The sequence below is a fragment of the Temnothorax americanus genome, unplaced genomic scaffold (assembly GCF_048541705.1).
Source record: "Temnothorax americanus isolate GAGA-0224 unplaced genomic scaffold, ASM4854170v1 Scaffold1, whole genome shotgun sequence".
Taxonomy (NCBI): Eukaryota; Metazoa; Arthropoda; class Insecta; order Hymenoptera; family Formicidae; genus Temnothorax; species Temnothorax americanus.
This window is the reverse complement of record NW_027509230.1, coordinates 7,134,750-7,148,126: the sequence shown is the minus strand read 5'-3', so window position 1 is coordinate 7,148,126 and position 13,377 is coordinate 7,134,750. Positions and strand designations below refer to the sequence as shown.

The 13,377-nt window shown below is 38.7% G+C and overlaps 3 protein-coding genes across 5 annotated transcripts; 2 read left to right on the top strand and 1 right to left on the bottom strand.

The window, feature by feature from the left end:
- Nucleotides 1-1,086: 1,086 nt before the first annotated feature.
- On the top strand, nt 1,087-7,529 carry Drosha (ribonuclease 3 drosha). The gene is made up of 10 exons (XM_077403190.1): nt 1,087-2,497; nt 2,656-2,899; nt 2,973-3,164; nt 3,251-3,608; nt 3,690-4,110; nt 4,448-5,399; nt 5,484-5,693; nt 5,770-6,092; nt 6,248-6,393; nt 6,720-7,529. Exons 1-10 carry the CDS (start codon nt 1,527-1,529, stop codon nt 6,914-6,916), a joined length of 4,014 nt encoding a protein of 1,337 aa, XP_077259316.1. The 5' UTR covers nt 1,087-1,526; the 3' UTR covers nt 6,917-7,529.
- Nucleotides 7,393-9,148, bottom strand: LOC143897044 (pseudouridylate synthase TRUB2, mitochondrial). Its single transcript, XM_077405377.1, has 4 exons — nt 8,724-9,148; nt 8,031-8,439; nt 7,821-7,957; nt 7,393-7,727 (listed from the first exon to the last, which is right to left on the bottom strand). Exons 1-4 carry the CDS (start codon nt 8,872-8,874, stop codon nt 7,468-7,470), a joined length of 957 nt encoding a protein of 318 aa, XP_077261503.1. The 5' UTR covers nt 8,875-9,148; the 3' UTR covers nt 7,393-7,467.
- Nucleotides 9,149-9,405: 257 nt separating this feature from the next.
- Rab9 (RAS oncogene family member Rab9) lies at nt 9,406-13,258 on the top strand. Of its 3 annotated transcripts, XM_077405577.1 has the most exons (4): nt 9,408-10,423; nt 10,612-11,049; nt 11,143-11,399; nt 11,478-11,874. In XM_077405577.1, exons 2-4 carry the CDS (start codon nt 10,612-10,614, stop codon nt 11,497-11,499), a joined length of 717 nt encoding a protein of 238 aa, XP_077261703.1. In that variant the 5' UTR covers nt 9,408-10,423; the 3' UTR covers nt 11,500-11,874. The 3 variants fall into 3 exon arrangements, with proteins under 3 accessions (XP_077261790.1, XP_077261703.1, XP_077261622.1); XM_077405664.1 differs by lacking the exon at nt 11,478-11,874 and adding an exon at nt 11,943-13,258 and having other exon boundaries at nt 9,406-11,049; XM_077405496.1 differs by having other exon boundaries at nt 9,410-11,049.
- The last annotated feature ends 119 nt before the right edge of the window (nt 13,259-13,377 follow it).

Genomic DNA, 13,377 nt, shown 5'->3' with positions numbered 1-13,377 from the left:
GGGCCCGATTCTCTAACGAGAAACATATGCGCAAACACTGCTCTAACAGAAAGGCTGCAAACTGATTTGCTCTGTCGCACAGTTTTTAGCCAATAAGCTTGCAGCTTTTCTGTTAGAGCAGAGTTTACGCATACGTTTGTAGATAGAAAATCGGGCCCCATATCTTTCAAAGCTCGTTCTTTGAAACGGCTTCATAGATCGCAAAATCCTTTTACAGGAGTAAAGTTTAGGTACTAATGAAGGGTGGGATTGTAAAATAATTAGTAATAATTGAAAAAAATGTAAAAATGCCTAACGCGATATCTGTACCACATATCTTTCAAAGCTCGTTCTCTGAAACGGCTTCATAGATCGCAAAATCCTTTTACAGGAGTGAAGTTTAGGTACTAATGAAGGGTGGGATTGTAAAATAATTAGTAATAATTGAAAAAAATGTAAAAATGTCTGACGCGATATCTGTACCACATATCTTTCAAAGCTCGTTCTTTGAAACGGCTTCATAGATCGCAAAATCCTTTTACAGGAGTAAAGTTTAGGTACTAATGAAGGGTGGGATTGTAAAATAATTAGTAATAATTGAAAAAAATGTAAAAATACCTATCGAGATATCTGTATCATATATCTGTCCTGGTTCGATTGCTGTGTAGAAACCAGACAATGTAGCCAACCCCGAAACTGCCCACAGCTGCGTGCGCCATCTCGCCATCTCTCGCAAGATCCGTGAACTACTGCTGTGACATAATTGCTGCTCTGCGTGAATATTTTTGTGAAAAATATACACGATCGTTTCAAAGCTCTCATTTTTATTCCAGGCTTTCAATCTCAATTTCAAAGGTACGTTATTGTTTGTGCACGTCTTCTGAAGGGTGGGAAAGTTTAATTTCGTACATATTACGTATACAACTGTTTATATCAGAAAATAAGGTTTTGAGGTGACAGCATTTTAAAATTTTTTTCAATTATTACTAATTATTTGACAATCCCACCCTTCATTAGTACCTCTACTTTACTCCTGTAAAAGGATTTTGCGATCTGTAAAGCCGTTTCAAAATGAGAGCTTTGAAATGAATTGTCGGTAATTTGGACGGCTTTAGCATCCCCTTAATCTAGTTATTTTTCCGACGTTCGCAGACTGCGCAGTGCACGGTATATCAACAATCGATATTTTTGACCATTTTTGACGGTTTCGATGTGATCAACGAGCGCGAGGTCCACGAGGTATTTGCAAAATGTAAAAGTTTATACCAAAGGAAAAGAAGTGAAAGAGCAAAATATTTCATGCGAAAGAGAACTGAAAAAGTAATCCGGAGTCTCTGATAAAAATATAAGGAGAACGATTAATGATAAGATGGCAAAAGCAATTGTAACGTGCCAAAGTTATGAATTGAAGACGCTTGATCTATAATTAGAAAAAAGGAAAAAAAAAATTTATACTAAATCGTTGATGTTGATAAAGCGTTGGGCACGTTGAGTGCTTTGCGTTGTTTCTTGAAAGTCGCTTTTAAGGAGAATAATTTCGCGTGACAATGACGGATCAGACATACTGTTGGAACACCGAAGTGGGTCACCAAGATGCGAAGTATTATCCTATTCCTCAAGTGTCCAACTTTCCCGACTACACTCAGCCTCCCAATTACAATTCTTCGTATTCCTACAACGTGCCTCCTCCCAATGTATCAGGTATTCCTTCTCTTAATATACCAAACATTCCTCCGCCCAATGTCTCAAATATCCTTCCTCCGAATGTATCGAATATCCATACCGATGTTAATCTACCGAATTCAATGTACCATTTTACACCTCCTACCTATCATAATGAATCGGCCAATTTTCCTACCCATATTCCTTACCAGAATCGAATGAATTCACAGTACGGCGATCAGTATTACGGCGGAACGGATTCCGCACGCGAATATACGAATGATAATTATGCAAGCTGGAATGTGAAATCTGAAAATGTATATAATGACAATGCTGGTAACGATTGGCGCTCCAATAACTTCTCTGCGAGCTGGACAACGTATCAAAGTACTCCTACTCCGTGCTACGATACGAGCGGGACAACGTACAACAAGGAGAGATTATGTCCAACGCAGATGTACGAAACGTCGCCAAGACTGGAAGAGCCTAAATGGAAATACGATAACAGGGAAATGCCCAAGCGCGCAATTAGCAGACAGAGATCTAGAAGTCCACGTAGTAAGCAAGAAAAAGTGTTTAGATCGCAATATCAGAATCACAGAGACAGATATCATCAGCGCGATAGAGGGACATCTAGTTCGAGAGACTCCACGTACGATAGTAAGCACCATGAAAGATCTCTATCTAAAAAACATGGAAGTTGTACATCTCATTCAGAAGAGTCGTACGTAAGCAGTAAAAGCAGGAAAAGATCAAAATCGCGGGAGCCTACTTCAACTAGAGACGCTACGCCAACCAACAACGGTAAACGAACAAAGGGTCCTACTGAGAGAGAGATATTGTTAGAAAAATATAGGTAAGAGTTTTGTAATTGCATTGGTCCTTGCATGTAAAATTTATTTTTCAGAAAAAACGTGAAATTCATTGGTTATCGTGTTGATTCTTGTTGCATACAAAAGTTATATGTGTGCTTACAAAATAAAATATTTAAGTAATTATGAAAATTGTTATTAGACGTAATTATTGTGCAACGAGTAAGGACATAAAGCGAAAACTAAATGAATTATCAGCAATGGGATCTAAAGGTATACTTGAAAATGAGAAAAAGATTTGGACACGCACATCGCCAGCGGATCTTTACTATGTCAGGGATGAAAATGATCCGAAAATAATGAAAAGTACTCCTAAGCTAGAAGAATTGTGTACAAGGTTTAAGACAGCGTTGATAGACAGAGCTGCTGGAGCAAGGGAATTGCAGGTACACATTTATTTTCCATAAATTGTCTTATGTAAAGGAATTGCGTAAAATTATTTTTTGTTATTTTTCTTAGCCGCCTTATGAACCACCTCCAAGAAAAACAAGAGCGCGTCTTTGTCGTCATAAGTCTGAAGCTTGCAGTAGCTCTTCATCCGATAGTGAAAATTCTATGGATGAAGATGATAGAACGATGGAGGAGTTAATGGCGAAGAAACAGCATCCACAAAGATTGCATCCTGAAATGTGGTTCAACGATCCTGGAGAAGTAATATCGAGAGATGTTTTATAAATCTATTTTTTTTACATTAACTTTAAAACTTTAAAAATGTATTGTAATTTTTTTAATTATAGATGAACGACGGTCCATTATGTAGATGTAGCGCGAAATCAAGACGCTCGGGTATAAGACACGGGATTTATGCTGGAGAAGGTGCAACAAACAAGTGTAATTTAAGTACGAATAATGCGGATAAATTATATCACTATAGGATAACGATCAGTCCGCCGACAAATTTTCTCACCAAGACACCGACGATTATCAAACATGACGAACATGAATTTATATTTGAAGGCTTCTCTATGCTTTCTCACTTTCCATTGGTCAAGTTACCTACGTGCAAAGTTATTAGATTTAATATTGAATACACAATTCTTTACATAGAAGAGAAATTGCCGGAAAATTTTACAATACAGGAGCTGGACTTCTTTCGTAAGCAGTTTCCTCTACTTTATAACAAAACAAATTTTCTCACAATATTCGTCCTAACGAAAATATTTTAAATTTTTACAGAAACGTATTTGTTTAAAGAGATTTTGGAGCTTGTAGATTTTGATCTACACGCTGCACAGGATAAATCCGGCTGCGGACAGTTTCATTTTATGCCGAGATTTGTACGTGACTTGACTGACAACGGTCAAGAGGTCCTATCGATGAATGAAGTTCTGAATTATTTGATAAAGAGCAGTACTCTTTTAATAAATCCAAACGACCTATCTAGATTGGTGGTGATGCCACAATACAAATGGCAAGATTTTGCTGACGAGGTAAAGGGAATGGTCGTGACTTATCCAGGGAAAAAACCGTGCAGCGTTCGCGTTGATCAGCTGGATAGGAATCAAGAAGACCAATCCAACAAGGTATCGCTTGCTTATCCCGAGATAGTTCACTTTGGTATCCGTCCACCACAGCTTAGCTACGCAGGAAATGCAGAGTAAGTATTTTATACTTATCAATCAATAATATATCACATAATTGCAGGATCTTAATATTTCGATTCCTGATCAGTTTAAAGAGTTATTATGTTTTTAATTATATGTAGTAACTTTATTTCACACAAATAATTATATTAATAATAACTAACATAGAAATAATTAGATTTTATGCCTAAAGTCGCAGAATTTTTCAGAAGTAATTTAATCTAATTAATGTATAAGAAACATGAAACCTCTCTTTAAATTTTTTGGAAGTTACATTTTTTAAACACACGCTGCTTGTGCTTTAAATAGAGTTGTATGCATTTATAACGTGCATTTTATAAATTTATCTAGTTACCAAAAAGCCTGGAGAGATTACGTGAAATTTCGACATCTACTCGCAAACATGTCGAAACCGTCCTTCGAAGATAAGAGAAAATTAGAGGCAAAGGAGAATAAATTGCAGGAGTTACGCACCCAGAGCAAAATGAAGCGAGACGTCACGGTCGACGTCAGCTCCGAAGGATTTTACAGAACCGGCATTATGTGCGATATCGTGCAGCACGCGATGTTGATACCGGTACTAGTCTGCCACTTGAGGTTCCACAAATCTCTGGACAATCTGGAACGCACATTGGGATACGAGTTCAAAAACAGGTACCTGCTCCAGCTGGCTCTCACGCATCCCAGCTACCGTGAGAATTTCGGCACAAATCCGGATCACGCGCGGAACTCCCTGACGAATTGTGGCATAAGGCAGCCCGAGTACGGCGACCGCAGGATCCACTATATGAACACGCGTAAACGCGGTATCAACACGTTGATCAACATAATGTCCAGATTCGGCGCGAAAACGGAAACGGAGTCCTCGATAGCACACAATGAACGACTAGAATTTCTCGGCGACGCGGTGGTCGAGTTTCTCACCTCCATCCATCTCTTCCATATGTTTCCGGATTTGGAGGAGGGCGGTTTGGCTACTTACAGAGCGGCGATCGTGCAAAATCAGCATCTCGCCGTGTTGGCGAAAAAACTGAATCTGGAGGAATACATGCTCTATGCGCACGGTAGTGATCTCTGCCATGACTTGGAGCTGAGGCATGCAATGGCGAATTGCTTCGAAGCGTTGATGGGCTCGCTGTTTCTCGATGGAGGGATAGAAGTAGCTGATCGGGTCTTCGGGGAGACACTCTTCAAAGGTGAAGAAGATCTTGCCAAAGTTTGGGTGAATTATCCACGACATCCCCTTCAGGAACAGGAACCGACAGGAGATAGACAGTGGATTCCCAGCTTCGAACTGTTGCAGGTATCGCTCAGCTATTTGGAACAAACGTTTTCGCTCGACTGTTGAAATGCTTCTTTTATCTTTTCTTATGTTGTGCGTTACCAGAAATTGACCAAGTTCGAGGAATCAATTGGAATAGAATTCACTCATATCCGTCTTCTTGCTAGAGCGTTTACGGATCGTAGTATAGGGTATACTAATTTAACATTAGGATCTAATCAACGGCTAGAATTCCTAGGAGACACCGTGTTGCAGCTTATCGTTTCTGAATACTTGTATAAGTTCTTTCCGGAACATCACGAAGGACATTTATCGGTAAGCGATATTATTCGTAGATCATTTTGATGATTATTTTTTTTCTATTACAATCGATTGTTATATTTGTACACAGTTGTTACGGAGTTCCCTTGTAAATAATAAAACGCAAGCAGTTGTCTGTGACGATCTCGGTATGACTCAATATGCGCTTTACGGGAATCCGAAAGCCGAATTAAAGACAAAAGATAGAGCAGATTTATTAGAAGCTTTTCTTGGCGCACTTTATGTCGATAAGGGTTTAAAGTATTGTCACGTGTTTTGTGATGTATGCTTCTTCCCACGTTTGCAAGATTTTATCATGAATCAGGACTGGAATGATCCAAAGAGCAAACTACAACAGTGTTGCTTAACTTTAAGAACTATGGACGGTGGTGAACCAGATATTCCCGTGTACAAGTAAGTTTTTAATCTACAAAAACAATTTTAAAATTACAATAATAGTCGTCAAATCATTTTTGCAAATGTCTCAATTCTTGCTAGAGATGTATCACAAGGATTAAATGTTTGCAAGTTGCATTTCTATAATCTTATATGGTTTACTTTTTCTTCAGAGTCATCGAGTGTAAAGGGCCAACTAATACAAGAGTTTATACAGTCGCTGTATATTTTCAAGGAAAACGACTGGCTACGGCTTCGGGACATAGTATCCAAGAAGCGGAAATGAACTCTGCCAAAGAAGCTTTAGAAAAATCACAAGGTATTACATGCATAAAAATGATAAAATAATTATACAAGATGATTAAAAAATCATTAATAGATATATCGTCAGTAGATATATCGCAATACAGAATCTATCTTTTCTTAGCCAAAATTTGATTTTTTTTCTTATACAAATTTTTAATTATTAAATATCTCAAATATCTTGATAACTATATAAAGCTTCGTTAAAATCTTATTAAAATATACTTGATATGAACGAAGAATAAACTATTACTTATATTTGAAATTTATAATAATCTATTTTAATTAAAAAATTGTAATATCTTTAAATTTTTAATAAGGAAAATTTGTTCATTTTTGTAGATTTATTCCCACAACTCGATCACCAAAAACGTGTAATAGCAAAAAGTATGAAGATGCAGCAGTGGCCGAATAAACAGAAAGTAAAAGGAAAATCTGAGAAAAGGCTCTATGACAGATCCGATGATTCTGACTGTAGCCAAAGTCGGAGAAGAAGTCGTAGTAGAGAACGTAATATCTCGAAAAAAAGAGAGACTTAATAGTTTTACTATTTTATTGTCAATGTAATAAATATATCACGATTTTTATTTCCTGCAGAGGGAAACACAGAACATAAAAATATAAAAATAATTTTTGGTTAAACATTATTGGCGGAACAAACATTTATTTTCGTTATAAAAATAATATTTTTACATGTATATATATTCACATGTATATTTTCTAATGTTTATTTTGTTCCATGACAAAATAATCTCGATTTCCATCGTGTTCAAATTCTCTTTCATAAATTCACTACGTAAACAAATGATGTGAAAAACTGATGGTTAACGATATATTCATATTGTTGCAAGCAGAATGAAAGAAACGTGCCTGTATTAATATGTGCACGTATGTTACTTAATACCATGGCAATTTAAATGATTTTTATTTTACTTTCATTCTACTAATGCACAGATTTAGATTATTTTCTTATGGAACGAGAAATTTGTTACATATGTATAAATCATTACAGCTGTCTTCCTTTTTGCTAGCAATTTACATGGCCTACTTTTACTATGTACATTTGGTTACAATTTGAAAAAGATTTCAATTATTTACCTCGTTCTGTCAATATCGGATTGTTTTGATTCAATAAAGAACCGTCTTCATTAATTATAGCGTTACACTGTTCAATATTATTACAAATGTTTTGCAACTCCCAATGTTTTTTCAATAGAGCAAGATTTAGATGAAATAGCCCATACCGGAAACACTGTATTTGAGTGCACGTAGCGACACTGTGGAGCTGAATTCCCAAGTCGTGAACCAAAGTTTTTAAATACATGTCGTTCTCGTTAATGCAAACAATTTCTGAAAAAAATATGTTAAAAATTATTAATAATCAATATGGTAAAGTTATTAATATCAATACGGTTTATATTTAATAGATATTATAACATTTACCTAATGTGAATTCAGGAGATGTAAAGTCTATACATTTTATGTTATATATCATTGGAATGTTTGTATCGGCAGGTCTCACTGGACCTTGCACAGCTAACTCGTATGCAGCTTGACTCTGCATATTCACTCCACATAATCTAGGAAAATCAATATAAATTAAATCTGACATAACTAATGAACAATATTATACATATCTATCGTATAACATACTCGAACATCTTTCTTTGATGAGCAGACTGCATGGAAGCGCATATTTTGTCTATTGCACTGCGCTTAATATATTTATATGTAGATTTTTCGACGATTTTCCCAGTTATAAAATAGGTGTCTGTTGCCTGCCCCAAGAGGCCTTTAACTCGATAACTGGTCGGAGATTTAGAATCCTTCAATTTGTGAGCCCAGCTGGTACCATTGTTAATACCACAGACCATAAGACCCGACATATCTTTGCTCAGGTAATTAGCGCATATCAATTTAAAGTCTTTAGGTTGATATCGTGGACCTACGACTAATGGATGATCCGCGTAGCTCGGATGTACAAGCACCTTCATCTTCTTGGTTGTGTCACCTTCAATGCGCACATGTTTGATCGGTGGACGTACCCGCATACCGTTCAAATCTAAAAATTAGATCAAAAGTAACAAGATTGTCTTAATTACACCCTTTATATAAATTTTTTGTCCCTTATTTGCTCCATTTTTTTTTTTATTTCAAATATGAAAAGAGTCAAGGATTAAGAGCTGCTTCTTTCACACAGCTGTTATTTTATATTAAAAATAAAACAATATATTTTTTTGTGATTGGGAGGGACGAAGAAACAAGAATTGAATTAAATCGAGCAAACGAGTATTATCTGTCATCTATAAAATATCACAGTAGAATAAATTACAGGCATATCCTAACCTTCGCAGAGACGAAGAATTATGGTATCCCGTGCGTTTAAATACGTGACCATTGGCGGTTTGTAAACAGCAAATACTCCATTTAACGCTTTCCACGCTGTTCTAGCGTGGAAAACTACCTTTTCCACTTTCGGGGCCAGAGTATTCATCATTCTGCCAAAAGTCCGGTTGGGAAGCACCGCTTTCCGTTCACTCTCGCTGACAAAATTACGTTACTAACGATACGGGAATCGGGAATCGCGCAATTACAGCGGCTTCCTCGAATTTTCCAACAGACGTTAAAGGAGAATCAGTTTTACAATAAATGCTTAATAAAGAAAGGGTCAAGTTGTTATTGTCGTAGTCAGCTGTTTATTTATATATACACATGCATATCTCCTCTCTCTCTCTCTCTCTCTCTAATATTCGCTCACGTGGTCGCGCAGCAGGGGCGACGCAGAGCAAGAGGGAACTCTGAAAGCGAAGCGATGATAAAAATACAATCAAGTCCTAGTATTTATCAGTATATTTTTTTATATACAGTATTTATTATCTAGAAGGATGATTTTCGTGATATATATTCTTTATTTTAGACTTCACACGTCGCACAAAGAGAAACACGAAACGTCGCTTCCTCGCGGGGGTCGAACGGCTGCCCGGTTGCCCCCCGTGTCCGAGGTCAGCTATTTCCGAGATCGAGCATCTAGATACTCTCGCAGACAGCTGACGTGAAGGAATTAAATATGGCAGGACGACAATGAATACTCGAATCAACGACCGGAAATGCGGTCATGGGTCGTCCCCGACCCAGCTGGCGATACGTGCCACGTCCATAAATATTCTCGGATCCGTGACGGCGCGGCGCGGGCGGCTGGTTATTATTTATAGTCGCGGGTAGCCATGTTCGCGAGGACCACCCCGACGGGCGACGACGACGATCGCCCTCCTCCCTTCCTCACCGCCGCCCGCCCGTGAGACGGGCGTTTCTTCTTGTCGTCCGCAATCTGCAAGTGCAATGTGGCCGATTGTGTCGAGGCGAGCGCCCGCCCGGCCGAAAATGTGTGTGACCGAGGACCGTAGGTGTTCGTCGATCGAGTGGTGCTGGTGCTGAAACCGCCGGAAATCGATGCGCGCGATCCAGGACGCCGTCGGAGATTGTTGGAGATTCGCGGGAATGCGCTGGCCGCTGGCCCTGCTGACGACCCCGGCCCCGCGAGAGTGTCGCGACAACAAAGGACGAAAGGACCTTATCCTTATCCTCGCCCGCTCGTCGTACTTACCGCGAGCGCGACAGTTGAATTAAAATCGGCGGAGACGAGGGTGGACGGGCGAGCTGGTCCCGCGCCGGACGACCCTCTCCGCTCGCCGAGCATCGCCGAGGCATCGAAATTCGAGCGGTCGACGAGAGATTCGCGCTGACCGAGCCGCGTAACCGCGAGGTTATGCAGCGGAATTACGAGAGAATAAAGACGTCAAGGTAGTCGATCTCATGCGCTAGCTGCTTAATGTGAGCGACAGAGAGAGAGAGAGAGAAAGAGAGAAGAGAGAGATAGGAAGAGCGGAGAGGAGGGATAAATCTCACGGATAACGCGCGAGGAGGCGGATTATGTTTCGACACGTAATTCGGCGAGCACCGAGAATGAGAAACTGAAGCCTTTCCGAAACTGAGGTCCCCGGTCCCCGTCCCCGTTTCCAGATCAGCTGATTCAGCGAAGCTACAAGGTTCGACTGAGCTTGAACGAATGTTTGTTGAGTGCACCCTTGCTTATTTGTTGAGAATAGCCGTCGAACGAAGCTCCGTTCGCGTGCCAAGATAATTTTGCGCGTGTTAAGGTAGCTGCTTAGAGATAATTAAAATACCGCAGAGAGGATAGATAGGTAAGCTGACAACCCCCCTCTAAAATTGGAAGATGTCGGCGAACGATTCAACGTCGGTGAGTACGAGCAGGAGCGGCGGCAATCTTCAAAATCGAAATTCGCAAAGGTCCACCCTCCTGAAAGTGGTGATCCTCGGTGACGGCGGTGTCGGGAAATCCTGCCTTATGAACAGATTCGTGTCGAATCACTTCGACGAGCACAGTTTCCATACCATCGGGGTGGAGTTTCTGAATAAGGATATCGAGATCAACGGCGAGGCGTACACGCTGCAAATATGGGACACAGCCGGGCAGGAGAGGTTCAAGACTCTCAGAACGCCGTTTTACAGAGGCTCGGACATTTGCCTGCTTACTTACGCGGTGGACGATAGGACGAGTTTCAAAAATCTTGCGCTATGGAGATCTGAATTTCTTAAGTACGCGGACGTTCAGGAGGGCTCCACTTTTCCATTTATTGTTGTTGGCAATAAGGTAGGCTCATCAGGATTAACATATGCAAGATTACCGTCGAGTAATCTTATATTGTGCGTGTTGTAAGTAAGAGACACGTCCCTTTCCTTGCAGGTGGACGTTCCTGAATCCGAGAGACAAGTTTATACGGAAGAGGCTCAAGCTTGGTGTTCGGAGAACGGTAATCCTCCGCTAGTTGAAACTTCGGCGAAAGACGCCACTAATGTCGAGGCAGCTTTTGGGGCAGCGGTTGACGCATGGGCGCGACTCGAAGCTAGATTAGAGCGGCCTTTAGTGGAAGACACTGTCGATCTCTCTAAACAGCAGTCCCAGCATCGTACGAGCTGCTGCATGCCCATTTCCGGCACCGAGTAGGTCACAGCTTGTAATTTTCACAATTTTCCTTTTATGTTGCGCGATGTAATAATGCACGATACATTTTTCTCAAGATCCACATTTGTGACCAGATAATTGAAACGGGCGGTAAGAAGATAGACGCTACGCACGGTCTTTATGTGATGCAAGCCGATATATTTCTGGAACAATCGATTAAAGTTTTCTTTATATTTGGAAGGGATACGCAACGTCGCACTATTGAGTTTATAGAAACGGTGCTTACTCTATTTAGGATCTATATAAGGATACGCTACATTACGCGATACAACTGTAAGAGATTATTTTTCTTTGTGTTTGGCCTGTGTCTCATTTTTTTTGCATATTTACGGTAAGATGCACAATTCTTTTATACTCCGTAGAAAATCTGAATGGCTGCTCGCTATATAGTAGAAAGTTTCGATTAACTATAATCTCTTTTCACAAGTTCTTTTCGGTTTTAGTTTCAGAGATAGACATTTTTACGAATTACGTTTAAAAAAGATATCGGTTTCTTTACTCTTGGCATACTTTGTTTCTAGGTCTAACAAAGTAATTTGAAGAGAATCTCTTGCCTGTCTACAATACTCTCTTCATTATACGGTGAACTTTCTTTGTTGACATTATGGAATTGCATCGGTTGTGCGTATAAATGGAATATATTATATTTCAAATTTTTTTACTTAAGACCAGTTAAGATTTCCAAAGAATGTATGAACCGCATAGGATATCATTAGCGGTAAACGAGTGATTTATTTACCGACTGGTTTATATTCTCTTTATTATGAATTTTAACGAAATACTCGAGCCACCGAGTATATAAGACAAATAATATATTGTGATTGATCTTTCCGGAATACAACCTTAAGATATAATCGTAAGATCAGGTTAAACGTCCTTATTCTATCAACGCTTTGTGCAGCTCTTAAGCTACTGACAGTATTTTAAGTGTTTCATACACCATTGGCTTGTGATAAAATAATAATGATGATAATGATAAATAAGAATAAAAATAATTATGGATTAATTTATTACATAAGAGATAGGCATAAATTGTAATTTTAGCTTTGTAATCTAAATTTGCCTTATTCTCGCGACATACATCTGAGAGCGTTAAAGCGACGCGATTTTTATTTAAGCGAGATCTTGCTATAAATACCCAGTATTTATATGCGAATTTGATGTTTGTACAAAATGCAGCATATACCTGCTCTTGGAACATTCTGCATTCGATGTCTAACGATTTCCCTATAAACTTAATATTATGAAAGTGAAGCTTTTTGTACGATCGCTGATGCATACGATGCGTTCCTACAATCCCCGCGTATCTCGTTCAAAATGGTACTTGATTCTTTAGAAATGCCTCATACATAGTACAAAGAAAAAGTATGTAATGATTTCTCAATGACACGATTCGGATTAATTGCGTATGAGATGTGCATGCTGGTGCTTTTTATATATGGCTATATGTGGAATATATAAATTTATAATAATAGAATAATAATGGTTAAGATGTTAAGCGCATAAAACTGATCATATCAAGGTGATGACCACCTCATAATTATCGTGAATCCAGGCATTCGTACACCAAATCTCTATACGAAATCTATGAATTATTTTTAAAGAGATACACTGCTGCACACATATGTAAAAGTCTTATTTGTGAAAAGCGCGCGTATCGATTGTTATTTATTATTTTTACATATTTAGTAAACAGGGCCATTTCTCGTATGTACATGACCTATGTAAAAAATATATATATACATATATATATGTGTGTGTATGCCTTAAGATTTTATAATTCTAGGAGTCGATTTTGCAAGAAAAAAATAAACTTACACTGTGCTTGTTTAAAAAACGTCATATTCTTGTAAATCGATTAATATATCCCTTTCTTCATAAAAAAATGTCCTCTATTACTACTTGCGTCTCAGGTTTTATGAAAAAATTTAAATGTAAACTAAGAAATGGATATAA

Coding starts and splice junctions, on each gene's coding strand:
- Rab9 (XM_077405577.1), top strand. CDS start 10,612: ATGTCGGCGAACGATTCAACGTCGGTGAGTACGAGCAGGAGCGGCGGC. Junction 11,050..11,142: donor TTATTGTTGTTGGCAATAAG/GTAGGCTCATCA, acceptor CTTTCCTTGCAG/GTGGACGTTCCTGAATCCGA. Junction 11,400..11,477: donor ATGCCCATTTCCGGCACCGA/GTAGGTCACAGC, acceptor ATTTTTCTCAAG/ATCCACATTTGTGACCAGAT.
- Drosha (XM_077403190.1), top strand. CDS start 1,527: ATGACGGATCAGACATACTGTTGGAACACCGAAGTGGGTCACCAAGAT. Junction 3,165..3,250: donor GGTTCAACGATCCTGGAGAA/GTAATATCGAGA, acceptor TTTTAATTATAG/ATGAACGACGGTCCATTATG. Junction 5,400..5,483: donor CCAGCTTCGAACTGTTGCAG/GTATCGCTCAGC, acceptor GTGCGTTACCAG/AAATTGACCAAGTTCGAGGA.
- LOC143897044 (XM_077405377.1), bottom strand. CDS start 8,874: ATGATGAATACTCTGGCCCCGAAAGTGGAAAAGGTAGTTTTCCACGCT. Junction 8,440..8,723: donor AATTCTTCGTCTCTGCGAAG/GTTAGGATATGC, acceptor TCTAATTTTTAG/ATTTGAACGGTATGCGGGTA. Junction 7,958..8,030: donor CATCAAAGAAAGATGTTCGA/GTATGTTATACG, acceptor TGATTTTCCTAG/ATTATGTGGAGTGAATATGC.